The 27,794-nt window shown below is 45.6% G+C and overlaps 1 protein-coding gene across 1 annotated transcript; it reads left to right on the top strand.

The window, feature by feature from the left end:
- The first annotated feature begins 268 nt into the window (after positions 1–268).
- On the top strand, positions 269–27,794 carry nt5dc3 (5'-nucleotidase domain containing 3). Its single transcript, XM_033038047.1, has 14 exons — positions 269–644; positions 6,955–7,139; positions 12,123–12,197; positions 13,615–13,670; positions 15,257–15,347; positions 16,652–16,789; positions 19,298–19,358; positions 20,005–20,107; positions 21,445–21,546; positions 22,119–22,200; positions 22,654–22,740; positions 23,755–23,895; positions 25,176–25,240; positions 26,321–27,794. The coding sequence occupies exons 1-14, from the start codon at positions 386–388 to the stop codon at positions 26,580–26,582; spliced, it is 1,707 nt and encodes a 568-aa protein (XP_032893938.1). The 5' UTR covers positions 269–385; the 3' UTR covers positions 26,583–27,794.

The following is a 27,794-nucleotide window of genomic DNA, read 5'->3' as shown; positions in this document are numbered from 1 at the left end:
GATGCTGCCTGGCCCGCTGAGTTACTCCAGCATTCTGCGTCTATCTTCGGAGTTAAACCGGCATCTGCAGTTCCCTCCTACACTGTGCGTTTGCCTATTATTTTCCTCTCATGACATTAGTAGTTTGGGCCATGATCTTTGGTTTGGGCATTGATACATTGCAGGCGACTTAGCGACGTGGGTGTGGGACCCTCCCACCAAAGATCTTATAGGATCTTTGCCTCCCACTGCTTGGGATGGGACTGGATGTGGGTTTTGTGGCAGGGAAGTGACGACAGGCGGGTTGTAGCGGCGAGTGTGAGTGTTGCTGAACGTGTCTCCACGGCTCTAGGACACGGGCCGCGCTGCGATATCAACATCAACACACACACGCACCTCCCAGAAGATGACCACTCGGACGCTGGCGAGCAGGGTGGCGAGAAGAGGCTTCCTCTCCTGGACTGACACTCCTTCTCCTCCACCGCTGGGCTGGTCTGGCCGGGCTTGGCTGCCCGTCACCCGCTCTGTATGCGGTTCCCCGTGTCTCCAGCCCTTGTCCCGGCGCCGGACCGCCGCAGTACCGGCGCTACCACGGGCTCCCTACACCGACAGCGCCGCCGGCACTCGCAGCTACCTCTGGTCTCTGTACAACGAGACCAAGAAAGGTAAGAGCTCTCGACACCCACACCCCTAACTGCACGCTGCTTGTGTGATTCACATCCTCTAAAGCTCCTGAATCTGGCGGAACGTGCTTTCAAGCTTCTGTACCTTCTGCCCAGTGGGAGAAGAGGGAAAACCGGCTGTAAATGGTCTTTGATTATGTTGGTTGCTGTCCCGGGGTAGTGTGCAGTATAAATGGAGCTCATCGAGGGGGAGGGGATGATTTATGTGATAGATTGGACCACATCCACAACTCTGCAATTTCTTCAAGATACAAGAGAGTTTATTGTCATGTGTCCCAGATAGGACAATGACATTCTTGCTTTGCTTCAGCACAACAGAATATAGTAAGCATAAATAAATACAGAACAGAACTGATCGGTGTGACCATATACCAATGAATATATATATATATACACACATAAATAAACAGATAAAGTGCAATGGGCTATTAATGATCAGAGTTCAATAGCCTGATGGCTGTGGGGAAGAATCTATTCCTGAACCTGGATGTTGCAGATTTCCTGTACCTTCCACCTGAAGCAGCGGGGAGATGAACGAGTGGCCAGGATGGTGTGGGTCCTTGATGATGCTGGCAGCCTTTTTGAGGCAGTGACTGTGATAGATCCCCTCGATGCTGTCTTGTGGGGTGCTGACTGCTGACCCGTAGGTTCAGGAGTTTGTCGATGAGTTTGGTTGGGATTAAGATGTTGAAGGCTGAGTTATGGTCAATAAATAGGGGGGTGGGGGGGGGGGGGGAAAGGATGACGGTTGGCGAAGGGGCAAGAATGTGAGAGGGGATAAAGTTGGAAAAGAGAGGATGGAGTTGGACACCACCTGGCGAGTGATGGGTGGATACAGGTGAGGGGGGTAAGGGGTTGATTGGCAGATGTGTGGAGTAGTGGCAAAGGCTAGAGATGAAAAGGAGGCTAAAAGGGTGTCAGATGAGGAGAGAAGAGGAGTGAAATGTAAAGGCAAAGGGAGGGATCCGGGTGCATTCCCTACACAGATGCTGCCTGATCCACTGAGTTCCACCAGCACTTGGTGTTTTTGCTCAAGATCCCAGCATCTGTATTTTTTTGAGCCACCCTTGTACGCCGACTGACACGGGGATTTTCTGGACTTTTGGATATTATGCACGGGTTAGATCCGACCTTTGGTGTTGTCTGTGTAGAGTTTGCGCTTTCTTCCGGTGACCTCGTGGGTTTCTCCGGGTGCTCTGATTTCCTTCCACATCCCAAAATTGTGCCGATCTCTGAAAATTACCCCTGGTGTGTCGGGAGTGGATGAGAATGTCGGATAACATAGAACTAGTGTGAACGGGTGATCGATGGTCGGTATGGACTCAATGGGCCGAGGGGCCTGTTTCCATGCTGTACAAGAGTACATAAACAAAAATAGACAAATCTGGCGATTTCCTGAGTGTAAACTATTATAACCTGTTTTGATCTTTGCCAGAGTGCTGTCTTAGTTATAAGGGTGACTGGGTTTAACTGTTTGTGGAAGATGATCTTATCTTTAAAACTCTAATATAGTTGGTTCCATACTGACTCATGTGACAGATGACTTTCCATTTATAGAGAGGATGTCAACATGATATGCAAGGTACTTGATCCTTGGAGTTGATGATCACCGATCAGGTTTCCTTTTGGGCAACATATCTCTTTACTTGTAGTCTTCTCCACTGCTGCTGAGAAAGGAATGGAGCTATATTATTAATCTAAAAATTGAAGGATTAATGTCGGGTACAAAAAAGCATGGGATAAAATGCAACTGGTAAGGCCTTTAGAATTGTAATTGGAATGCTGATATTTTAGGGGTCACACTTTATCAGTGTGTTGTCAGTGTACCTTGTTCAAGTCATAGTAGAGTCATATTGCACGGAAACAGGCCGACCAAGATGCCCCATCTACACTAGTCCCACATGCCCACGGTTTGCCTGATATCCCTCTAAACCTTTCTTATCCATGTACCTGCGCAAATGGCATTTAAATAGTTCAACTGCATCCTTTGACAGTTTGATTCATATACTCACCACCCACTGTGTGAAAAGTTACCCCTCAGGAACCTATTAAATCCTGTCCCACTCACCTTAAAGAAATATCACCTGGTTCTTTATTCCCCTGTTCTTTATTCCCCGTCTCTCATGGTCTTGTACACCTCTATAGGCTCACTCCTTAGCTTCCTGTGCAAGGAATGGAGTCCTAGCCTGTACAACCTCTCCCTGTAGTTCAGGCCCTCGTGTCCTGGCAGCAGATAAGAATAACTGAATTGGAAAAGCATTTAGTTTATACATGTTGTTAAGCTGGAAAGGCTGCAGAGAACATTTACAAGGATGTTGCCAGGACTTAAAGGGCTGATCTTCAGGGGGAGATTGGGCAGTCTCGGGCTCAGAGCGCAGGAGTCTGAAAGGTAATCTTATAGAGGTGTATAAAATCATGAAGGGAATAGTTTGGGTAAATGCACAGAATTTTTTACCCAGGGCAGGCGAATCAAAAACAAATGGGCATATGTTTAAGGTGAGAGGGGCAAGATTTAATACAAACCTGAGGGGCAACCATTTCAAACCGAGGGTGGTGGGTATGTGGAATGAGCTGCCAGAGGAGGTCGTTGAGGTAGGTACTATAACAGCATTTAAAAAGCATTTGGATTATTCCATGGAGAGAAATAGTTTAGAGAGATAAGGGCTAAACATGGGCAGGTGTGACTAGCTTAGATTAGGCATCTTGGTCAGCATTGACTTGTCATGGTTCTGTGATTCTATATTCAATACAAATAATTGAATGAACAGATTTAAGCCATCCAGCTGGCACAGTTGTGTTTATATGCACACAAGTTTCCTTTTCCCTTATTTTTCTTGCGTGCATTTGGTCAGAGGATGTGGAAATTGGTTGATGATTCAATGGTAGTTTATTGTCCCATGTAGCGAGGAACAGTGAAATTCTTGTTTTGCATTCAGTTCAATAACAATTGTTGGCTGGGCAATAATTATTGTAGTAGAGTTGCATTTAATAACTGCAACATCTCATTTTCTCTGCAGCATGTTAGTGAGCAGGTTTGCAATTACAATATTCATATCTTTTTATGGCTTCTGTCTGAAGCTATCTGTGTATCCAGATTTAATCAATGGACTCCCCAATGCTTAGTTTAGTTTATTATTTTCACATGTACCGAGGTACAGTGAAAAGCTTTGTAGTTGCGTGCTATCCAATCAGTGGAAAGACTGTACATGATTACAATCAAGCCACCCACAGTGTACAGATATAGGATAAAGGGAATAACGCTCAGTGTAAGATGAAGTCCAGAAAAGACTGATTAAAAATAATTACTATCTCATATCTCACTCTTGCATTTCTCTAACTCCCTTTCAATCCATCAGTTCAAACACTGTTTTCTCTTCCTGATCACTTGTTTGGTTTAGAGATACAGCTTGGAAACAGGGCCTTAAACCCACCAAATCCACGCTAACCATTGATCACCCGCTCGTACTAGTTCTACATGACCCCACTTTCGCATACACTCCCTACACACTTGGGGCAATTTACAGAGGATCGATTAACCTAAAAACCCCAATGTCTTTGGAACGTGGGTGGAAACGGGAGCACTCGGAGGAAACTACGCAGTCACAGGGAGAATGTTCAAACTCCACACAGACAGCACCCGAGGCTGGGATCGAACCTGGGTCTCTGGCACTGTGAGGCAACGGCTCTACCAGCAGCGCTACTGCGCTGTCCTTGGATTCCCTCATGTTCCACCGAAACACAAGAAAGGCAAGAAAATGGGAGCAGGAATAGGCCATTTGGCCCTTCAAGCTTGCCCTGTGATTCAGTGCAATCATGGCTGATCTACCCAAGGCCAGCCCTGCCCTGTGTCAATCCTTCTAGTCCTCACCCGCCCCCCCCCCCACCTCCCCCCCCCCTTTCAAAAATGCATCTATCTACACTTTAAGTAGTTTTAAGGTGAGGACTAGAGTTTTAATGATTTACAAAAAAACAGGAGGAACAATTTTGCCACGCTGAGGGAAGGTTTAATGGAAGATAGACACAAAATGCTGGAGTAGCTCAGTGGGACAGGCAGCATCTCTGGAGAAAAGGAATAAATGACGTTTCGGGTCGAGACCCTTCTCAGGTTTAATGGAGATGAGCGGGGCAAGTATTTTTTACACAGAAGGTGGTTGGGGCCGGGAATGCGTATCCAGGGGTGGTGGTGGAGGCAGATATGATGGTGGCGTTTAAGAAGCTTTTGGATCGGCACACAGAAGTGAAGAGAATAGAGGGATCTGGATCATTTACAGGCAGAGCAGATCAGTTCACCTTGGCACCATGTTTGACACAGACATTGTGCTGCACTGTTCCGGTGCCAAACTCTTCTGTGTTCTATGAGGGCAGTGTTTATATGGAACAAACAGCCAGAGGAAGCTGTAGAGGCAGCTGCAATAGCAATGTTTCAAAGACATTTAAACAAATATGTAGCGAGGAAAGGTTTTTGGGGACAATGCAGACAATGGGGCTTGCTCACTACTAAAATGTGGCTGGCATGGACGTGTTAGGCCCAAGGGCCTGTTTCTGTGCCCTATGACTTACTATACTCACCGATAATTTACAGTGCCCAATTAATCTGTCATGTGTAAGAACGTGGGAAGAAACTGGAGCACCCAGGGGCACCCCACTCCATCGCAGGTCAGAACATGCAGACTCCACACAGACAGTACCGGAGATCAGGAACGGACCCCAACCGCTGGAGATGTGAAGCTGTGGCTCATCTTTACGGAGACCTTCTGAGTTTGAGTTAGAGTTTAGTTTATGTTTATTAGTTATTTATTTAGTTATGACAGTACATTTATTGTCACATGTACTGAGGTACAGTGAAAAGCTTTTGTTGCGTGCTAACCAGTCAGCGGAAAGACTAAACATGATTACAATCGAGCCGTCCACAGTGTACAGATAAAGGGAATAATGTTTAGGGCAAGATAAAGTCCAGTAAAATCCAATCAAACATAGTCCAAGGGTCTCCAATGAATTAGATAGTAGTTTAGACTGCTCTCTAGTTGTTGGTAGGATGGTTCAGTTGCCTGAATCTGCTTCCATGCTGAAGCTACCGTGTACCGCATAGCTCTTCCTGAGCCCATCACGGAACTCCAGGGCTTGGGAGGTGAATTCGCCGATTACTGACTGTCTGACTGTTCCCCTCACCTTCCCCTGCTGTCATCTTGGAATAATTCTGTACACACTGCGGGAGGAGCTCAATGAGTCGGCAGCATCTTTTATTAGAAATGGACAGGCGATATTGATTTGGGCCAATTCATCTATTGTGGTGGGCTGAGCCATTTTGGTATCGAACCGTCGTTGGTCGGACTCGAATTCTCGCGTGGACTGGGCATGATCTGGGCCGACCAATCACGCGATCAGGGGGGTGGGCCGTCGTGGGGTTAGAGAACAATGGATTTAGCGGTTGGCGTTTTAATAGTTAAATATTAACTTGATGTGAGCGACGGGGCTGTATCGGTTAATCATTAAACAGAGTGTTTACACAATGCGTGGACCTCTACAGTGGTGACCCCGACGATCCAAAACTGCCTATTTTGGATTTTATCATGTTTGCAGCCAACAACCCAGACCAGCAGAACGCAGTTTTGATCAAACTGCCCACTTTCTGGATATCACAGCCCCGCGTGTGGTTTGAACAGGCTGAAGCCCAGTTCCACATTCCTTTAACTACCGGATTGTTAATTTGATACGAGAATTTGGAAGGTGGTGGGTGCCTGGATTGTGTCTGCAGGTGTGGTGGCGGAGGCAGATACAATACTGGCGTTTGAGAGGCTTTAAGATAGGCACAAGGCTATGTGGGGAATGGAGGGATGTGGGTCACGTGCAGGCGGAGATGCGTTCATCTTGATATCATGTTCTGCATGGACAATGTGGGCCATAGGGTCAATTTCTGTGCTGCACTGTTTTATGTTATTATTAGACTTTAGACGAATCGCATGGAAACAGACCCTTTGGTCCACCTTTTGTCCACACCGACCAGCGATCACCCCGTACACTAGCACTATCCTACACACTAGGGACAATTTACAGAAGCCAATTAACCTACAAACATTTGGAGCGTGGGAGGAAATTGGAGCAGCTGGACAAAACCCACGCGGTCATGGGGAGAACGTACAAACTCTGTACAGACAGCACCATAGTCAGGGTCTAATCTGGGTCTCTGACGCTGTAAAGCAGCAACTCTACCGCTGTGCCACTGTGCCGCCCAGTGTTCTGAATGATTATTGAGAGCCATATTGATAACTATCTTGTATCCTCACTTTCACAGATCTGAGTTTCCCAGGGAGATCCAATTACCTTAACCCAGACGGGATCTTTGCCAACAATGAGGTTTGCCTCTCGGACATTGAGATTTATGGCTTTGACTATGACTACACTCTAGCTTTTTACTCCAGCAACCTGCACACTTTAATCTTCAACACTGCTCGAGAAATCCTCATTGAGCAACATAATGTGAGTACCAATGCCTTGAGCATATCCGTTCACTTACACTTTGAGTGGCCATAACGATTATCCTATTATCATTTCATTGAATTATGACACAAAAGATTGCAGATGCAAGATGTGTCCCACCCTGGCCATTCCTCCTTCTCCCTGCTCTCAACTGGCAGAAGATTCAGACGTTGAATGCGTTCACCTCCAAACTCAGGAACAGCTTCTTCCCCTCTGTTATCAGGCTTCTGAACACTCCTTCCACAAGCTAAGGTACTGTCTGATTCACCATTGCTGACATTGAACTTTGTCTATGGAACTGATGCGCTACAATGCTGAGAACTATATTCTGCACTGTATCTTCCCCATTGCCCTATTCATTGTACTTGAGTTTGTATTGATTATATTTATTTATGGTATATCTGATCTGTTTGGAGAGCATGCAGAACAAAGCTTTTCACTGTACCTCGGTCCCAAGGCAAGGTTGAGGCTAAGATCCAGGCTGAAGTGCCCAGTGTGCTATTGACTGTCCCATCAGAAGTGCTGTCTCTTGCATGAGTCAACAGTGACTTGACTTCAGAACTGCTATATTGGTTGCATAAGGCATCGAGAGATTCTATGGATGCTGGCGGTGGTGCCAAAGTACAAGTTTTTATTGTTGTAGTCTCAGTTTAACCATCAAGTCGCAACCCAAATCCGTTTTGTCTGCCTTAATTATTGGGATCCCTTTTAAAATGTTAAACTTCAACTATTTGGAGAAAAAACATGGGTACAATTCCACAAGTTTTTTTGTGCTCTAGATTCCAGCGTCTGCTAATTTTTGGGGCGGCACAGTGGCGAGTGTCACTAATCTTCTGAATTCTCTGGGGTGGAACCCTCTCCAAGACAGACGTGAAGCTCACCGTTTGACCTGTTTTTACAAAATGTTAAATGGTCAGCTTGACATAGATTACAAGACCTCCACCAAACCCAAACCAATTAGGAGCAGACGAGGGCACTCGATCCAATTTGTGATCCCAGCTACAAAGACAGATGTGTACAGCAATTCGTTCTTCCCCCGCACAATTAAAGCATGGAATAATCTCCACCCAACTATAGTTACCCAACCAGATGCAACTAAATTTAAAGTAGCTCTTTCTTCCCAATAACCCTTTCTGGCTTAAGTCCTCCCTCCACCACCTCCAGTTTAAATTCCATTTGGAATATTTTGGAGGACCAAGAAACCAAGAACCAGCGGTATTGTTGCTGCCTTACAGCGCCAGTGGCTCGGGTTCAATCCTGACTATGGGTGCTGTTTGTACGGAGTTTGCACGTTCTCCCTGTGACCGTGTGGCTTTTCCTCAGCTTCTCTGGCTTCCTCCCGCATTCCAAAGACATACAGGCCTGTAGGTTAATTGGCTACGGTTTAAATTGTCCCTAGTGTGTGTGATAGTGTTAGTGTGTGGGGTGATCGCTGGTCGGCGCGGACTCAGTGGGCCGAGGGGCCTGTTTCCGTCGTGTATCTCTAAACTAAACTAAAAATACCTGCAGTCTCCCCTGACTCCAGTAACTTTTCTCTCTCCCTTTCCCATGGTTTGTTGCCAAAGTCATGTCCGGTGCTTAATATTTCCTCGCGGTGTTTAGTTGCCCTGGACACCAGCTTCAGGAGGGTGACTGTCTGACCATAGGAAGTGAACAGTCCCTCCACGTCCAAACCCTCCACAACCCTCATTCCCACACGTCCACTCTGTATACAGTTGTCACTCAATTACATGTCACAACAGAATTTTACACTTTCTTTTTCTCTTGCATTAAACCTTTGGGTGGCTGAATTCTGAAACAGCGTCCTGCTATTTTACAGTGTCCATTTGATAATAATGATATTGCCTGATTTTGTCATGTAGGCTTCGATTCATAGGTTGTCCGTCTTAGGTGTACATTTCAATCGAATATTAACATGATTTGTGGCCTCAGGGAAACAAAAGCTAGCTACTTATTTCAGAGCCTTGATTGACCAACATCCCAAGACTATTCTGTCCACAATGAAGTCATTGTTCCTTGAGTGACTTTCACAAACTTGATGGAAAAACAAATGAGAACCAGAATTCTTATACATCGGCGATACCAAACGTAGACTGGTTTCTAGTGCATTGGGCAATTGTTTCTGAACACCTTCGCTCAGTCTGCCTAGACCTGCCTGATCTCTCAGTTGCTAAACACTTTAATTCCCCTTCCAATTCCCACACTAACCTTTCTGTCATAGGTCTCCTCCATTGTCAGAGTGAGGCCAAATGCAAATTGGAGGAACAGCATCCCATATTTTGCTTGGGCAACTTACAACCCAGGGGTGTGAACATTGATTTTTCTGACCTAGCAACCCCTGAATTCCCTCTCTCCATCCCCCCCCACCCAACTCACACCAGCTTGCATTCTCACCAACAATGGCCTGTTTCCTTTATCATTGTTGCTTTCTTGTACATCTTTCATTAATTTGTTCTATATTTCTCTACATTATCGTCTATATCTCTCGTTTCCCTTTCCCGTGACTTTCAGTTTGAAGAAGGGTCTCAACCCAAAACGTCACCCATTCCTTCTCTCCAGGGATGTTGCCTGTCCCGCTGAGTCACTCCAGCTTTTTGTGTCTACATGGCGATGAATGCTTTTGAGTTTGCCTATGGAGCATGCAGATACCATTCCGAGCAGATACTAGGAATAGCTGGCGGCACGGTGGCGCAGCGGAAGAGTTGGAGACCCGGGTTCGATCCTGACAACAGGTGCTGTCCTTGTCACCGCATGGGTTTTCTCCGGGTGCTCTGGCTTCCTCCCACACTCCAAAGACGTGCAGGTTTTAAGGTTAATTGGCTACGTGTAACGATTGTAAATTGTCCCCAGTGTGTAGGATAGTGCTATTGTACAGGGATCGCGGTTCTGCACGGACTCGATGGGCAAAGGGCCTCTTTCCGTGCTGTATCTCTAAACTAACCTGCAGATGCTGGTCTACAAACAAAGGCACAAAATGCTTTCTTAAGACGGCTGGCATCGTCTTTGGAGAACATGGATGGTGTAGGAGCCTTCCTCAGACTGATTGTGGTGTTGGGAGGATTGATTGGGAGAAAGCTGGAAGAGAGGAGGAGGCACGGGAGATAAGCCTGGCAAGTGATAGCTGGACACGGGAGGGAGGTTTTGAAAGGCAGATGCTTGGACAACGGCCAGAGATCAAAAGACACCGTGTGATAAGGATAGAAGAGGTAAAGAGGTGAGTTAAAGGATGATAATAGTATGCGGGAATTGCTTGTCGGTGTGGACTTGATGGGCCGAATGGCCTGTTTCCACCCTGTATCTCTAAACTAAAGATAGACGATAGACGCAAAAAGCTGGAATAACTCAGCGAGGCAGGCAGCATCTCTGGAGAGAAGGAATGTGTCACCCATTCCTATCCAGAGATCCTGCCTGCCCTGTTGAGTTACTTCAGCAATTTGTGTCTATCTTCTGTACAAAACCAACATCTGCAGTTCCTTCCTAAACTAAACTAAAGTTCAGGCTGAAGTCCACCTGAATACAGAACTATTAGCTTTGGAGAGCTGGCCTGAAGGTCATTTTTAATCCTGCCACCTGACGAGATAAGATTAGTGTTGGGTCAACACTATTTTGTGGACAAAATCCTCTGTTTAGTGCTTTGTGTATTTATGGCAAACTTGATGGTGAGCAGGTTATTTGCTCAAGGTGTCAAAGCTTAAATTTTTAATGTTAAAGGCAGCGAGCATTATTGAATTTAGTTTAGTTTACAGAGTGGAAACAGGCCCTTCGGCCCACTGAGTCCACGTCGACCAACGATCACACATACACTAGTTCTATGATATCCCACTATCGCAACCTACACACTAGAGGGCAATTTACAGAGGCCAATTAACCTACAAACCTGCACGTCTTTGCAAAGTGAGAGGAAACTGGAGCACCCAGAAAAAATGCACACAGTCACAGGGGAGAACTTGTAAACTTCGTACATACAGCACCTGTGATCAGGATTGAACCTGGGGAGACTCTGACGCTGTGAGGCATTATCTCTATTTATTGCGCCACAATGCTGCCTTGTGTAGTTTAGAAGCTCTTACGAAGCAGAGTACAAAATATAGTTCTCAATGTTGTAGCGCATCAGTTCCAGAGACAAAGTTCAATGATCACAATAGGTTAGATGTGAATCGGACACTACCCTAGCTTATGAAATGACAATAGACAATAGGTGCAGGAGTAGGCCATTCGGCTCTTCGAGCCAGCACCGCCATTCAATGTGATCATGGCTGATCATCCACAGTCAGTATCCCGTTTCTGCCTTTTCCCCATATCCCCTGACTCCGCTATCTTTAAGAGCCCTATCAAGCTCTCTCATGAAAGTATCCAGAGAAGCCTGATAACAGAGGTGAAGAAGCTGTTCTAGAGTCTGGTGGTGCGCGCTTTTAAGCTTCTGCATCTTCTGTGGGTGAGAGCAGGGAGAAGGAGGAATGACCACACTGGGACAAATCTTGCATCTGCAGCCTTTTGTGTCTTCGTTCAATGAGTTGGTAATACGATAGTCGTGTTACCGAGACGATCCTTGTTTGAACTCCATCATCGCTGAGCAGCGATTACCCATTCTATCCTGCACATACGAGGGGCAATTTATAGAAGCCAATTAACCTACAAGCCCGCACATATTTGGGATTTAGGAAGAAACTGGAGCATCTGGTGAAAATCCACGCGGTCACAGGGAGAATGTACAAACTCCGCACAGACAGCACCCGAGATCCAGATCGAACCTGGGTCTCTGGCGCTGTGAGACAACAACTCTACAGCTGTGCCACCGTGCCACCCTTCATTGTATTTATTGGAGGATCTCATCGCTGCGGTTACTGGTTGTCAAAATAACAATCTACAGAGCGCGTTGAATTACAATAGCACAGAAGGAGCTAACTCTTTGTAGAGCAAGCCCACTGGAGTCCCAATGTATATAATTCGCTGCTGTAATAGTATTGTCTCTGTTACCTCCAGTATCCAGATGACCTGAGGAGTTATGATTACAACCCTAATTTTGTGATACGTGGACTTCATTATGACGTACAAAAGGTTAGTCATTTGAGTTTATATTGGCAAACATGTGTCAAGGGTCTAGAGGATCTTATTGTCATTTGTCTCGATAAAGGAACAATCCAATTCTTACTTGCAGCAGCACAACAGATATATAAACATAGTACTCTGTAAGATTCGTAACAAAAAAGTTCAGTATATAGACAATAGGTGCAGGAGTAGTCCATTCGGCCCTTCGATCCAGCACCGCCATTCAATGTGATCATGGCTGATCATCCCCAATGAGTACCCCGTTCCTGGCTTCTCCCCATATCCCCTAACTCCGCTATTTTTAAGAGCCCTATCTAGCTCTCTCTTGAAAGCATCCAGAGAACCTGCCTCCACCGTCCTCTGAGGCAGAGAATTTCCACAGATATATAAGTATATCATATATAATATATGTTCAGTATATATGTACATATTTTTTTTAAGTAAGCGGACAAATAAATAACAATAATGGTGCAAACTCAAAAATAATGTCCCCAAGTCTATATAGTTTGGACATTAAATGCTAAACCAGCATCTGCGGTTCCTTCCTACACGTATAGTTTGGAGCCTATGGGAGGTTGTAGTGTTTAATAGCCTGATGGACGTTACAGTTTTCAGGCTCCTATATCTTCTTCCCGATGACAGGAGTGAAATGAGTGTGTGTTCAGGGTGGTGTGGCTGGTTGCCTTTTTGAGGCAGTGATTCCGAAAGATAGCTTTGATGTTGGAGATAGACAAAAATGCTGGAGAAACTCAGTGGGTGAGGCAGCATCTATGGAGCGAAGGAAACGGGCGACATTTCGGGTTGAGACCCTTCTTCAGACTGATGTGGGCGGGAAGAAGAAAGGTAGAGGCAGTGGGCTGTGGGAGAGCTGGGAAGGGGAGGGGAAAGAAGGAGAAAGCAGGGACTACTTGAAATTGGAGAAGTCAATGTTCATACCGCTGGGGTGTAAACTACCCAAGCGAAATATGAGGTGCTGCTTCTCCAATTTACGGTGGGCCTCACTCTGGCCACGGAGGAGGCCCAGGACAGAAAGGTCGGATTCGGAATGGGAGGGGAAGTTCTTGGAGCTGTAAGGCAGCAACTGTACTGCTGCGCCTCTGCACCACGCCCTTGCTACTCCCTTCTTCCCACCCACCCTTCCGTTCCTGCTTCCCACCTCTCCTACCCCTTTCCCCCCACCCCTATATATCTCTCCCAACCCCAATGCCACAACCTTGGTTGTCAATAAATAGTTGTGTGGTTGTGAGCGTCATTGCAATCTGCATCAGGATGTAGAATGATTGCTATTTTCGATATTAAAAGAATCACAGGCCGTGGACAATGCAATAGTGATCAGCTGTAATCATATTGAATGTTGCAGCAAGTATAAGTGGCCATCTGACCTCGTGTTTCTATTTCTCAGCTGTTCTTTCAATTTTCATTTTAGGGAATTGCGATGAAGATTGATGCATTCCACTACATGCAGTTGGGAACCGTGTACAGGTGGATTTCTTGCTCAATCGCTGAGCTTCTCCCCCTTGCTCTCCCCACCGCATCTCTGGAATATTGTAACTGTTTATTGCGCTATTGTTGTATAAGCTTTATTAATGAATCCATCTCAACTTAAATGTTGATTTTGCTGAGATAATTACAGTTGTGGAGAGGTTGGCCGAACTTGGATTGCGTTCTCTTGAGGGGAGACCTGATAGAAGTTTAATACAGTTCCACCGCCAATTTTCCAGCAACTTGTGGTCTGGCTCCTCCTTTAATCCGGACAAAATTACGAGAGCGCACTTGAAATATCTCTCGGAGGTCCCACTGAAGACGTGGCACCTAGGCCGGGTAAGGCGACCGATCTCAACCTCAATGGGATCTCCATGGCTGATCGGAGGGTCAAATTTCCCCCCTGCAGCCAGGGCTCTGGAACTAATGCCCGGCCGGAGCCTGCAGATCCGTTCCCAGAGCCGACTTTGCGGGCCGGTGTCTCGGCGTCTCGGCAGCCTAGGTGGACCGTTCCGGTGCCATTGGACTCCTCTCTGAGGCCGTGACCTCTGTTGGCCCGGCAAAACGAATAATCCAGAAAGGATTTGGAATCAAGGGTGCCGGAAAATCGGTGGTGGACCTGTATCTCTTAACAAAAGAAATAAGCACTTTATTTCCCCTTTTCTAAAATGTAACTTAATAATGTTCAGATGGCACAGTGGTGCAGCTCGTAGAGCTACTGCCTCACAGTGCCAGAGACCTGAGCTCAATCCTGAACTCGGCCGCTGTCTGTGTGGAGTTTGCACGTTCTCCCTGTGGCAGCAAAGGTTTCCCCCTGCTGCTCTGGTTTCCTCCCACATCCCAAAAATGTTAATTGGCTGCTTTAAATTGCCCCTCACTTTTGGTGAGTGGTAGAATGTGGAGATGGTGGGTGGGTGGGGGGGGGGGGGGGGGGGGGGATTGATGAGCAACTGGGGAGAATAAAAGGGATTTTGGTAGGAATAGAAAAAAAAATTGTGTGTGATGGTCAACACTGACTCAATGGGTGACAGACTTTTTCTTTAGATCGTAGAGATACAGTGCGGAAACAGGCCCTTCGGACCAGCGATCACCCTGTACACTAGCACTATCGAACAATTTACAATTTTACCAAAGCCAATTAACCTACAAACCTGCACATCTTTGCAGTGTGGGAGGAAACCAGAGCACCAGGAGAAAACCCACGCGGTCACGGGGAGAATGTACAAACTGCGTACAGACAGCACCCGTAGTCAGGATCGCACCCGGGTCTCTTTCGCTGTAAGGCAGCAACTCTACCGCTGTATCACTGTACTGCACCTCTTCAATGTCCCTTGCTTGAGCTTGCTACTGAATTAAATGTCCGATATTGTTTTGTGCAAGGAAGGGGCATATTTTCACTTTCACTTGGTCATTTGTGGGATTGGGCTGCAGATTTAATAGCCCTCAGTCAAAGGTGGGCAGATTCAACAGTGAGAGAGCAGTCTTTTCTGCCAAACTACCAACTGGCTGGTGTAAATCTAACCTCCTCTGTCATGGTCCAGAAGAACATCCCAAACTAATGGTGCCATCTATTGTTTGAACCGCAGAGGGCTAAACCCAGTTCCTGACGAGCAAGTGCTTGAAATATATGAAGGGACCCATGTTCCTCTGGAGCATATGAGCGACTTTTATGGCAAGGTAAAGGAGTCTACGTATCTTACTGCTGATGTTTGTGGTGCAATGCTGCTTAGGCAGGGCCATTGGTAACACCATATGTATTCTTCAAATGATACGACTGGGAGAGCCATTTGGCCCATTATACATGTCCTAGCTTTCTAGAGGAAGGACACAAAGTGCTGGTGTAACTCAGCAGGTCAGGCAGCATCCCTGGAGAACATGGATAGGTGATGTTTTGGGTCGGGACCATTCTGCAATCTGCTGAACATGATGACAAGACTATCTTTTATTTAACCTCACATAATCCATGTCCTTCCATTCCCTGCATCTCCATGTGCCTATCCAGATGTCTCTTAAATGCCACTATCGTATCTGCCTCAACCACCAATCATGGCAGCACGTTCCAGGCACTCGCCACCCTCTGTGTTTTAAAATTTGCCCGGCACATCTCCGTTAAACGTTTGCCCCGTCACCTGAACGCTATTCCCTCTAGTATTTGAAATTCCATCCTGGGAAAAAGATTCTGACTGTCTACCCTATCTACGCTTCTAATTTTCTATCAGGTCTTCCCGCAATTTCTGGCGTTCCAGAGAAAACAATATAAATCTGTCCAACCTCTCCATCTAGTCCAGGCAACATTATGGTAAACCGCCTCTGCACTCGTTCCAAAGCCTCCACATCCTTCCTGACATGGGGTGGCCAGAATTGCAGACAATTCTCCAAAAGTCCTGCATCGTGACTTTCTGACTCTCTTATACTCAATGCCCCACCTATGAAATCAAGATTACCATATGCCTTCTTAACCACTCTATCTACTTGTGTTGCCACTTTCGGGGAGTTGTAGATTTGGACCCCAAGATCCCTCTGTATGTCAATGCTGTTAAGGGTTATGCTATTAATTGTAAATTTCCCCCCTTGCATTTGACCTCCCAAAACGCAACACCTCGCACTCGCTCGGTTTAAACTCCATCTCCCACCTCCACGCCCATTTCTGTACCTCTCCAGTTCCTCCAGAACTTTGTTTTTTGCTTAAGATGCCAGCATTTGCAGTCCCCTGTTCACAAGTTCATAAGTCATAGGAGGAGAAATAGGCTATTCGGCCCATCAAGTCTACTCCACCATTCAATCATCTATCTTTCCCTCTCAACCCCATTCTCCTGGTTTCTCCCCACAACCCCTGACACCCGCACTAATCAAGAATCCGTCAATCTTGTGTCAGGATTTTAATTAGTTTTTTTTTATGATGAACCTTTTGAAGTTTGCTGCGATGTTGTTTAATGCAACCAGTGTTCTCTGTGTGACTTTAAGTTGTTTTACTTAACCAGAGTTCACATGGATTTGCAATGAAGCAGTTTATGGACATATTCTCCTTACCGGAACTTACACTGTTGTCTTGCGTCAATGACTACTTCATCAAGCAGAATATTGACTTTGAACCAGTTTATGTTTACAAGGATGTTAAGGTAAGATTTTAATAATACATTCCTAACACAATGTGCCCTTCCACTTCTCTAGCAGGTCATTATTTTAGTTTAATTCTCGTTTAATTAGGAGGCCATTCGGCCCATTGACTATCCTACTATGCTGGCTCTCAGAACAATCCCATCAGTCCCATTCTCCCCCTTATTTCCCTGCCGTTAATAGTGAGTCAGATCTGTAGCTGGGAGTGTTTATTTTTAAATTCTTAAACTTTTTAAATTATTTTTATTAGAAGCAATTGTACAAGAATAAAACATTCAGCATATAAAATTATACAATTAATGTACAGCTTCGATTTTAACCTTTTAACTTGAAAATAAGGACAAAGAAAAGAGGAAGAACAAGAAAGAGAAAAAATGAAAGGTGAAAAGACAGGACCCCTGGACTACCAAAGTAGTGTGGCCAAAGAGTGGATAAAGATGTAAGAGAAGAGAAGGAAAAAAAAGAAAGGAAGAAAAAAGTGGAGATATACCTGCCTCTCGCCGCCTCCCCCCCCCCCCCACCTCACACAACCCATAGTTGGATTTAAATCCAAATTTGTGTTTTGCGCCATACTATCCTTGGAAGAATTTGGTAAAGAGTGTCCATGTCATGAAAAATTGATCTGGTTTTTCTAGCTGGGAGTTTTTAAATGCTGCCTCCACCCATATTTGTTTTTGGCGGTGGATGGTATGTTTGGGAGGTGTTGTTGGTGTAACTTAGGCAAATGATTGCCGCACCTTTTGCAGATAAGATCACAAGACAAAGGAGCAGAATTACGCCATTGTGTCTGCTCCACCATTTTATCGTGGCTGATCTATATTTCCCTCTCAACCCCATTCTCCTGCCTTCTCCCCATAACCTTCGACTCCCTTACTAATCAGGAACCTATCAATCCCTGCTTTATAAAATACCCAAAGACTTGGCCTCCACAGCTGCCTGTGGCAATGAATTCCACAGATTCACCACCCTCTGGTTAAAGAAATTCCTCTGCTCGATTCCAAAGGTTTGTCCGTTTATTTTGAGGCTGAGACCTGTGGTCATACACTCTCCCAGTACTGGAAACATCCTCTCCACATCCACTCTAAATGGGTATTTCATTAGTCGGTAGGTTTCGATGAGATCTCCCCTCTTCTTCCCCCCCCCACCCCTCATCCTTCTAAACTCCAGCAAGCACAGGCCCAGAGCCATTAAACGCTCCTCGTATGTTAACCCAATCATCCCCAGGATTATTCTCGTAAACCTCTCATAGATGTCTCCTGAATGTCACATACTGATTACAACTTGAGAGATACTACCCAAGGGCAGAATGGAACCCGAGTCCATGGCGCTGTACATATTGGGAGGAAATTTACAGCACCCAATCAACCTACCAATCTACCGTACGGAGGAGACTGGAGCACCCGATGGAAACCCACGCAGTCTCGGGGAAAACGTGCAAACTCCGCACAATAGCATCCGAGGTCAGGATGGAAACCTGGTGTCCAATACAGCAGCTCTACTAGCTTTGCCGCTGTGCCTCCTAAAAGATAAGACCATTTTTGATAGTACAGTGAACTAGTGGGATGATTTAATGTGCAAAGTTAGTAAGTTCAAGATTTTGTGGACTTGCTTGACCTTGGTCGACAAGGTTGCTTGCTGTAAATTTGCAGAGTGCTGTGCTTTAACCAACTGATGCATTTTGACATTGCTGATAAGTTCAAACTTGGATCTTAATATGTTTGTAGTTTTAAATATTTTTTTTTTACTGCGGAGATAAACCTGAAGCTAGCGAACTCGGGACAGTTAATGGAGAGGACAGTCCTTATTACGGTCAAGGAGGTACTGGAAGTCCTAGGGTGTATGACGGCAGATACATTTCCCTGGCCTAATCAGATATAGCTAAGGATGCTGTGGGAAGCTAGTGAAGAAAGTGTGGGAGCCCTGGCTGAGGTATATAGAGTCATACAGCGTGAAAACAGGCCCTTCAGCCCAACTTGCCCATGCCAACCAACATACCCCATCTATGTGCCTGCATTCGGCCCATATCCCTCTAAACCTATACTATCCATGTACTTGTCCAAATGCTTCTTAAACATTGCGATAGTACCTGTCTCAACTACCTCTTCCGGCAGCTCGTTCCATTCGGCCACCATTCTTTGTGTAAAAAAAAGTTGCTACTCATGTTCCCTTTAAATCTATCTCTCCCCCCCCCCCCCCCCCCCCCCCCCCCCCCCCCCCACCTTAAATCTATGTCCTCTGGTTCTCGATTCCCCTACTCTGGGTAAAAGGCAGTGTGTTTTTCCCGATCTGTTCCTCTCGTGATGTTATACACCTCTAATATGAATCAACATTAGTCATGAGTGAGATGCCAGATGATAACTGGAGGGTGGCTAATGTTGTTCGTCCACTTGAGAAGGCCTGCAAGGAATAGCCTGGGGAATATAGACCATTGAGCCTAACATCTGACTGTTTGACTCTCTATAGATATAACACGTGTATGAAGATTGACGTTTCTCAATTTCTGATTGCAGGAAGTAATTCGAGATGTTCATGTGAAAGGAATACTGTATCGGGCAGTTGAGCAGGACATTGGTATGTATGTAAGAAAATGACACAACTGCTGGAGTAACTCAGTGTGTCTGGAGAACATGGAGAGGTAACATTATGGGCCTGGACCTTTCTTCAGACTAAAGAAGGGTCCCAACCTGAAATATCCTGACTCAAAATGATGTTTTTGCATTAGGTTTTAAGGCAGAGATATACATTTTTGATTAGTACAGGTGTCAGAGGTTATGGGGAGAAGGCAGGAGAATGGGGTTTGGAGAGAGAGAGATAGATCAGCCATGATTGAATGCTGGAGTAGACTTGAGGGGCCGAATGGCCTAATTCTACTCTTATCACATGACCTGATGACCCTTCTTCAGACTGAAGATGTGTCCCAACCCAAAACGTCGCCTAGCCATGTTCTCAAGAGATGCTGCCTGACCCGCCGTGTTACTCCATCACTTTGTGTCTTATATTTTGTAAACCAGCATCTGCAGTTCCGTGTTTCTACATTCTGTACTGTTTTATGTTCTGTGTTTTGTAACTGAAAGGTATTTTGGAATTTCGAATTGGTCTTGACTTGACATTATTGTATTTTAATAAAGAATATGGATACGCACTACAGATTCTGTAGCTAAAGGACATGTACAAGTTGTATCATGCTGACTGTGTGATGTCTCTCCTTTCAAATCAGAAAAATATCTCTCTCATGAGGAGAAAACAGGCGCTGTTCTGGGAAGATTGATCAACAGTGGCAAGAAACTATTCCTCATTACAAACAGCCCCTTTAGCTTTGTGTGAGTTGAATTCCCCATTTTATTACGAAGTGAAATTCACCATCTATGCTGTAATGGAGCAAATAAAATAGTTAGTTTAAGAGAAGGGGTGGCTTAGTGGTGCAGCGGTAGAGTTGCTGCCTCACAGCACCAGATATCCGGGTTTGATCCTAACTCCAGGTGCTGTCTGTATGGAGTTTGCACGTTCTCCCTGTTACCTCGTGGGTTTTCACCGTTTTTTCCCATATTCCAAAGACATGCAGGTTTGTAGGTTATTTGGCCACTAGTGAGTAAAGTAGAACGCATGTACAGGTGATGATTGGTTGGCGTGGGCTGAAGGGCCTGTTTCCACGCTGTGTCTCTAAACTAAACTAAGTTTGCATTGATCGCAGTTAGGTTCTCGGTTACTGCTGAGTAGACTTTAGACCAGAGATACATCGTGGAAACAAGCCCTTTAGCCCACCATGTCCGCACCGCCCAGCGATCACCCTGTACAATAGCACTATCCTACACACTAGGGATCATTTATAATTTTACCGAAGCCAATTAACCATCTATGGATTGTGGGAGGAAACCGGAGCACCTGGAGAAAAACACGCGGCCACAGGGAGAATGTACAAGCTCTGTACTGATAGCATGTATGTGTGTGTGTATGCACGCTGAAAATTCTTTCTGTTTATTATATTGTTTACAGAGTAATAATAATGATAATAATGGATGGGATTTATATAGCGCCTTTCTAATACTCAAGGCGCTTTACATCGCATTATTCATTCACTCCTCAGTCACACTCGGTGGTGGTAAGCTACTTCTGTAGCCACAGCTGCCCTGGGGCAGACTGAAGGAAGCGTGGCTGCCAATCTGCGCCTACGGCCCCTCCGACCACCACCAATCACTCACACACATTCACACACAGGCAAAGGTGGGTGAAGTGTCTTGCCCAAGGACACAACGACAGTATGCACTCCAAGCGGGATTCGAACCGGCTACCTTCCAGTTGCCAGCCGAACACTTAGCCCATTGTGCCATCTGTCGTCCCAGAGTACTATGTTTACATGTTCTGTTGTGCTGCTGCAAGTAAGAATTTCATAGTTTTGTCTGGAACATATGACAACAAAACACTCTTGAATCATGACCCATAGTCAGGATTGAACCCAGCTCACTGACACTGTAATGCCCCTGTCCCACTTAGGAAACCTGAACGCCTCGGGTGGGGCGCAAAGTCTCCAGAGGTTTCCGTTCAGGTTTCCTAAGTGGGACAGGGGGCAAGTCTACCGCTGCGCTATTGTGCTGCGCTGGAGTATTTCTAGTGTGTAGTTTTAATGCATCTACTCGACATGATTTTTCTTGCTCCGCAGGGATAAAGGAATGCAGTACATTGTTGGCAAAGACTGGCGTGATTTATTTGACATCATCATAGTCCAAGCGGAGAAGCCGGAGTTCTTTAACGACAAACGAAGGTCAGTACAACTCGACCGACCCAAAACGCCACCTATCCATGTCCTCCAGAGATGCTGCCTGACCCGTTGAGTTACTCCAGCACTTTACTTTTTAGTTTTATACATATTTTAGAGATACAGTGTGGAAACAGACCTGTCAACTCTGAGTCTGCGCTGACTAACGATCACCCCCATACACGAGCACCTCTACACACTAGGAGCAATTTACAATTTAGAGAAACCAATTAGCCAACAAACCTGCACGTCCATGGAGTGTGGAAGGAAAACGGATCACCGGGAGAAAACCCACGCAGGTCATGGGAGAGCGTACAAACTCCATATTGACAGCAGCCATAGTCGGGATGGAACCCGGGTCTCTGGTGCTGTAAGGCAGCAACTCTACCGCGGCATCACTGTGCCAAAACTTTGTATCCTTTTTTGTAAATCTGCAATAAAAGAGCACCAGCTCAATTTGTGTTACGTCTGCTGGAGGGTGAATTGGAAAAAAAGATTAAGTACTTGAGGGTACACAAAGTACTTGAGGAATGTTTTATAAACATGCATTGAAAATTGTCTTAATTTTTTTTATATAGACCGTTCAGGAGAGTAAATCAAAAAGATAAATTACACTGGGACAAAATCAACAAATTGGAGAAAGGGCAAATCTACAAACAGGTAACACATTTCTGTCCTTTATCTTTTAAATGCACTTGACATGCACGCAGCTCTTATCTTTTACGGCTGAGGAAATAAATGATTATAATGAAGAGATCAAAGCCGTTTCAATCCAGGCCTTTGTTATGGTAACTCATTGTAAGTTATCAAATGATACAGCATAGAAACGGGCCCTTCAGCCTAACTCACCCATGCTGATCAAGATGTCCATTATGCCAGTTCTATTTGCCTGTGGTCTCACCAGGGCCCTGTACAACTGCAGAAGGATCTCTTTACTCCTATACTCAAATCCTTGCGTATGAAGGCCAACGCGTCAATATTCATATTGTTGGGTTGTAAGCAGCAATGTTAAGCATCTTGGCAACCAAAAAAATCTCAGTTCTTCCCTAATCCAGTTCATGATTCTTCCTCAGTACGTGACATTCTAATCTTGAAACTGCTTTTCACACACAGGGCAACTTGTATGAATTTTTGAAACTCACAGGCTGGATCGGTTCAAAGGTGCTTTATTTTGGGGATCATATTTACAGTGATCTGGCTGTAAGTATGAATGAAAAGATTACAAATCCACGTATCCGTGCTCCATGCTGCATATAACGAAGTTTACGTCAATGTTCATTCTATCTTCGTTATCACATTCCGATACGGTTTAGTTATTGAAAAGAAGAATAAGATAAATGATGACAAGGAAGTTCACTTTTAATTGATGCAAAGAAATACCCAGAGAAAGCAATCCAAATTTGTCCAACCTCTCCTTATAGCTCCCACCTCCCCCCCCCCCCCCCCACCCCATCTTTCAGTCTGAAGAAGGGTTTCAACCTGAAATGTCACCTATTCATTTTCTCACAAGATGCTGCCTGACCCACTGAGTTACTCCAGCTTTTTGTGTCTATCTTCAGTGTAAACCAGCATCTGCAGTTCCTTCCTACACATGCTGCCCGAGCTGCTGAGCAAAGATCCTATAGCGAGCAAGATAGATCACTCAACGAAAAAGACGGAGTACGATCATGGGTAGATTCATGGGTAATTTTCAGCCCCATTTCCGTAACCGGCTTCCGTCTCCGCACCAAAGATCCCATAGCGGAGACGGAAGCCGGTTACGGAAGCATTCTTGTAAAAATAAAAGTTCTTTGTTAAAAAATCTTCTCCTCATTTTCAGAATTATAATTTATTAACACAAACTGTTCCCCCGCAACGTTGATTACACTGCGAGTCGGGTTACTGAAATGGATAAAAAAAGGCCCACGTTCCGCTCCGTTGCGTACTACACGTCAGCCCATTGCATTTAGCAGGAGTGGTCTATCTTGCTCCGCTATACGATCCTTGCTGCTGAGTTACTCCAGCATTGTGTGTCTTATCTTCAGCCTTTGATAGACTACTTCTGCACCCTCCCCAAAGCCTCCGCATCTTTCCTAAAATAGGTTTTGAAAACAAATGTAAGATGTCTTGTCTCGATAAACGTTATGGTCACTGTCATAGAGTCATAAAATGGGCACTTGTGCCAGTTATGTGCATGCCATCAAAGACCTCTCATCTCCTCTCTTTTTATCAAAGGATTTGACCTTGAAACATGGCTGGAGGACAGGAGCTATTATCCCTGAGTTGCGATCCGAGATTAAGACCATGAATACGGAGGAATACAGCCAGGTGGTTGTGTGGCTACAGGGTCTCACTGGACTACTTGAGCGTGTACAGGTGTGTGCTCTCCATTTACGCCCATGAGCCCCACTTCAGACTGAAGCCCGAATCGAAAAATCATCTTTGATCAACTCTGGTTTTGAAGATAGGTTACAATCTTTTAATTTACAAGGGCATTTTTAAAACAGTGGGATGAAAATTAATTCACAAACTGCTGGAGTAACTCGGCGTGTCAGGCAGCATCTTTGGAGAACATGGGTAGGTGACGTTTTGAGTCGGGACTCTTCTTCAGACTGATAATGGGGGTGATGGTGGGGGATGGGGTGGAAGTAAGCTGGAAGAGAGGAGGGGCAGGTAACAGGAGATCACAGGCGCGCGGGGGGAGAGTGGGGGGAGTTTGGGTAGGGGTAATAGACAGATGGTTAGACAAAGGCCAGAGATGACAAAAGCAGAAGGTGTGAGACAAAGGATTACACTCTTTAATCCTTCTGTGTCAAAACCTCTGCTTTTCCATTTCTGGCCCTTGCCTAACCACCTGCCAATTTCAAGCTTCCCTCAGCTGTAACCACCTATCACTCCAACCAGGCTTATCTTGCCCCTCTTCTCTTTTCATGTTCTCCCCTCCCACCACCCCCATTATCAGTCTGAAGAAGTCGCGACTCAAAAAGTCCTTGATCCATGTTCTCCAGACATGCTGCCTGACCTGTTAAGTTTATCCAACACTATCTTTTTTCATAATTAAGCATCTTCAGTTCCTTGTGTAAGGGTGGCACGGTGGCGCAGCGGTTGTGTTGCTGCCTTACAGCAGCACCAGAGACCCACCCAGGTTCGATCCTGATTAGGGTGTTATCTGTACAGATATCTCTCTGTGACCGCGTGGGTTTTCTCTGGGTGCTCTGGTTTCCTCCCACACTCCAAGGACGTGCAGGTTTGTAGGTTAATTGGCTACTGTAAATTGTAAATTGTTCCTAGTGTGTAGGATAGTGCTAGTGTACAGGATCGTTGGTTGAAGCGGGCTCGGTGGTTCAAAGGGCCTGTTTCCACACTGTACCACTGAAGTAGTAAAAGGTACAAGATGAAAATCAAAGTGGGTTTTATGTGTGTGCGTGTGTGTCCCTCTCCCCCTTCCCCTCTCCTCTCCTCCTCTCCCCCTCTCCCCCTCTCGTTAATTGAAATCACTGCTTGAAAGTTTGCTTGAGGCTAACTTAAGACGGGAGTCTTGTAACAAACACCACAACTGTGTGAAGGTATGACCAAGGAGCACAGCTCGTTGACTCCTGAGATAACTGACAATAGTCGATGGTATGTGTTACCTTAACCAATGCCTATTATTTTAGGTGTATGAAGATGCAGAGTCCCGGATGTTGCTTCAGGAATGGATAAGAGAGAGAAACCAGTTGAGGTGAGTGTGCAGTACCCCCTTCCATGAGTGGGGAAAGGCACTGTGCAGAGACGAGGAGGTGGCTCAGTCCTGCCAAATAATTACTTCATATGTTAACTACTTATTGTATAACAACTGCATGCATTCAAGCCAAGTCTATCGCAGGCACCATCGCAACACTTCAGAAGCATTTAGACAGGTACATGGATAGGATGGGTTTAGAGGCATATGGGCCAAAAGCAGGCAGGTGGGAGGTTTTCTCCGAGTGCTCTGGTTTGTTTCCACAATCCAAAGACGTGTAAGTTTGTAGGTTAATTGGCTTCTGTAAATTGTTTGCAGTGTGTAGGATAGTGCTAGTGTACGGGGTGATCGCTGATCGGTGCAGACTAGGTGAGCCGGGCCTGTATATCTAAAGTCTAAAGGTCAGTGTCCTATAAAACTGCATCATGACCTCTAGACATATTGATTTTGTCTGAAGAAGGATTCAAACCTGAAATGTCACCTATTCTTTACTCCAGAGATGCTGCGTGACCCATTGAGTTACTCCAGCATTTTGTGTCTATCTTCGCTAATAAACTAGCATCTGCAGTTCCTTCCTACACTTATTGATTTTGATCCTGACTAGAGGTGCTGCCTGTACAGAGATTCAGATTCAGATTCAGAAAACTTTATTGTCTGTCGTAACAGAAAATCTTCTTTGACGTGGCTCAACATACAACCAGGACAATGTACTGATAAGCAGTCATACAACACAGATTTCTGCGAGCACACACAGTATGTACGTTGTCCCTGTGACTACGTGGGTTTTCTCCGGGTGCTCCGGTTTCCGGGTGCTTCGTTCTCCGCCAAGAACGAAGGGGGAACCGGTGGGGTGGGCTTGCTGCCACGTGCAGCGGCAGGCAGTAGATAGGTCCACTCGGTGAACTTTTGTAACTTTATAACTTTGTCCGTGCCAGAAACATGGCCACACTTGTGTACTGCTTGGGTCTGCTGTGTGGTTTTACCGGGTTGTAGGCAAAACAAAGCATTTCACTGTACCTCGGTACATGTGAGGATAAAGTATAATTGATTCATTCATTATGCTCCTCTTTGTAATTCCAGGGAGCTGACCAAGACCATCTTCAACCCCCAGTTTGGGAGCATTTTCCGGACTCACCACAACCCCACCTACTTCTCGCGGCGGCTTTCGCGCTTTGCCGATATCTACATGGCCTCCTTGAGCTGCATCCTGAACTACAACTTGCACAACACCTTCTACCCACGGCGGACCCCGCTACAGCACGAAGCCGCCCTGTGGACGGACCAGCCGTGTGGAAGCAACCTCAAGGCCACCCGCGTGGAGGGGATGGCGCAGATTGAGTGAGGCGTTGGAAACCGCATCTGACCGCAGCGAACGTGACAGACTAGTCACAGTTCAGAGCTTTGCTTCCATCGTTTACTAACTTGTGTTACATGAACTTCACTGAGCTGAAACTTTGAGCGTGCTGGGAACGTGTTCAGCCAAGCTTTTGTTTCCCCCATGACAAAGACGGGATGTTATCACTGAGTCGCCATTTAATTCCTTGCAAGTACATCTCCATCTTGAGTTTGTTGGGTTATCCTTTCCCGGGTATCCACGTGGATTTGAAGAATGTTGTTGTTGCCTCGAGCAATCTTGCAACCCGCATCGCTCGCTGGTCTGACTTGATAGACACACAGGGTCTCTTGCCCAGACTAGGGGAATCGAGAACCAGAGGGCATAGGTTCAAGGTGAAGGGGGAAAGATTTAAGAGGAATCTGAGGGGTATCTTTTTCACACAAAGGATGGTGGGTGTATGGAAAGAGCTGCCAGAGGAGGTAGTTGAGGGAGGGACTATTGCAATGTTTAAGGAACAATTAAACAGGTAGGACAGGTTTGGAGGGATATGGGCCAAACACAGGCAGGTGGGACTAGTGTAGATGGGACATTTTGGTCAGTGTAGGCAAGTTGGGAGGAAGGACCTGTTTCCATGCAGCATGACTCTGACTTGCGAGTGTTTAAATGGAGAAGGTTTACCGGGGATCTTTTCATGGGAGTAAGGGAAGGGTAAGGATTTATAAGAACGTTTGATTTGGGTTTTCTAGAACCGATATCTCTCGCTTTGTGTGTGGAGTTATTCAGAGAAAGGATCATTAAGCCACCTTGTTGTCATAAACACCACAGCCACACCACCTACTGTGTTCAGCTTTAGATGAGAACATGGAGCTATATATATGGACTAACTTGAGACTAGGTGATTTACAGTATCTCAGCATTAACTCCTCATGTATCTCCACAATGTACCCTATCCTGAATTCTGCAAACAATTTATGAAGGAAGTTCGGCTTAAAAATATATGTTAGCTACATGCAGGTAGATATACTGTTGACAAATAGCTTTGCCAGTCTGTTTACTCGTTGGTACGGAGTGAGTTAATCTTGTTTACATGTGTACACGTAGGTTTTGTGTGATATTGTCGATCGGGCCCTGTTGCATATGTCGTAGGTTATTTTTAATGTAGAATTGAGTGTGATTTTCTGTGTGTTCATCTGGAAACATAATAAAGATGCATAAAAA

This window comes from Amblyraja radiata, chromosome 19, assembly GCF_010909765.2.
Source record: "Amblyraja radiata isolate CabotCenter1 chromosome 19, sAmbRad1.1.pri, whole genome shotgun sequence".
Classification (NCBI taxonomy): domain Eukaryota; kingdom Metazoa; phylum Chordata; class Chondrichthyes; order Rajiformes; family Rajidae; genus Amblyraja; species Amblyraja radiata.
Note: the sequence above shows the minus strand (reverse complement) of the source record. Positions and strands in the feature narration are given on the sequence as shown.

What these genes read in the sequence shown, in the direction of transcription:
- nt5dc3 (XM_033038047.1), top strand. Translation starts at nt 386, where the DNA reads ATGACCACTCGGACGCTGGCGAGCAGGGTGGCGAGAAGAGGCTTCCTC. An exon ending in TTCATTATGACGTACAAAAG is followed by an intron (nt 12,198 to 13,614) that starts GTTAGTCATTTG and finishes TTTTCATTTTAG; the next exon opens with GGAATTGCGATGAAGATTGA. An exon ending in GGCAGTTGAGCAGGACATTG is followed by an intron (nt 19,359 to 20,004) that starts GTATGTATGTAA and finishes CTTTCAAATCAG; the next exon opens with AAAAATATCTCTCTCATGAG.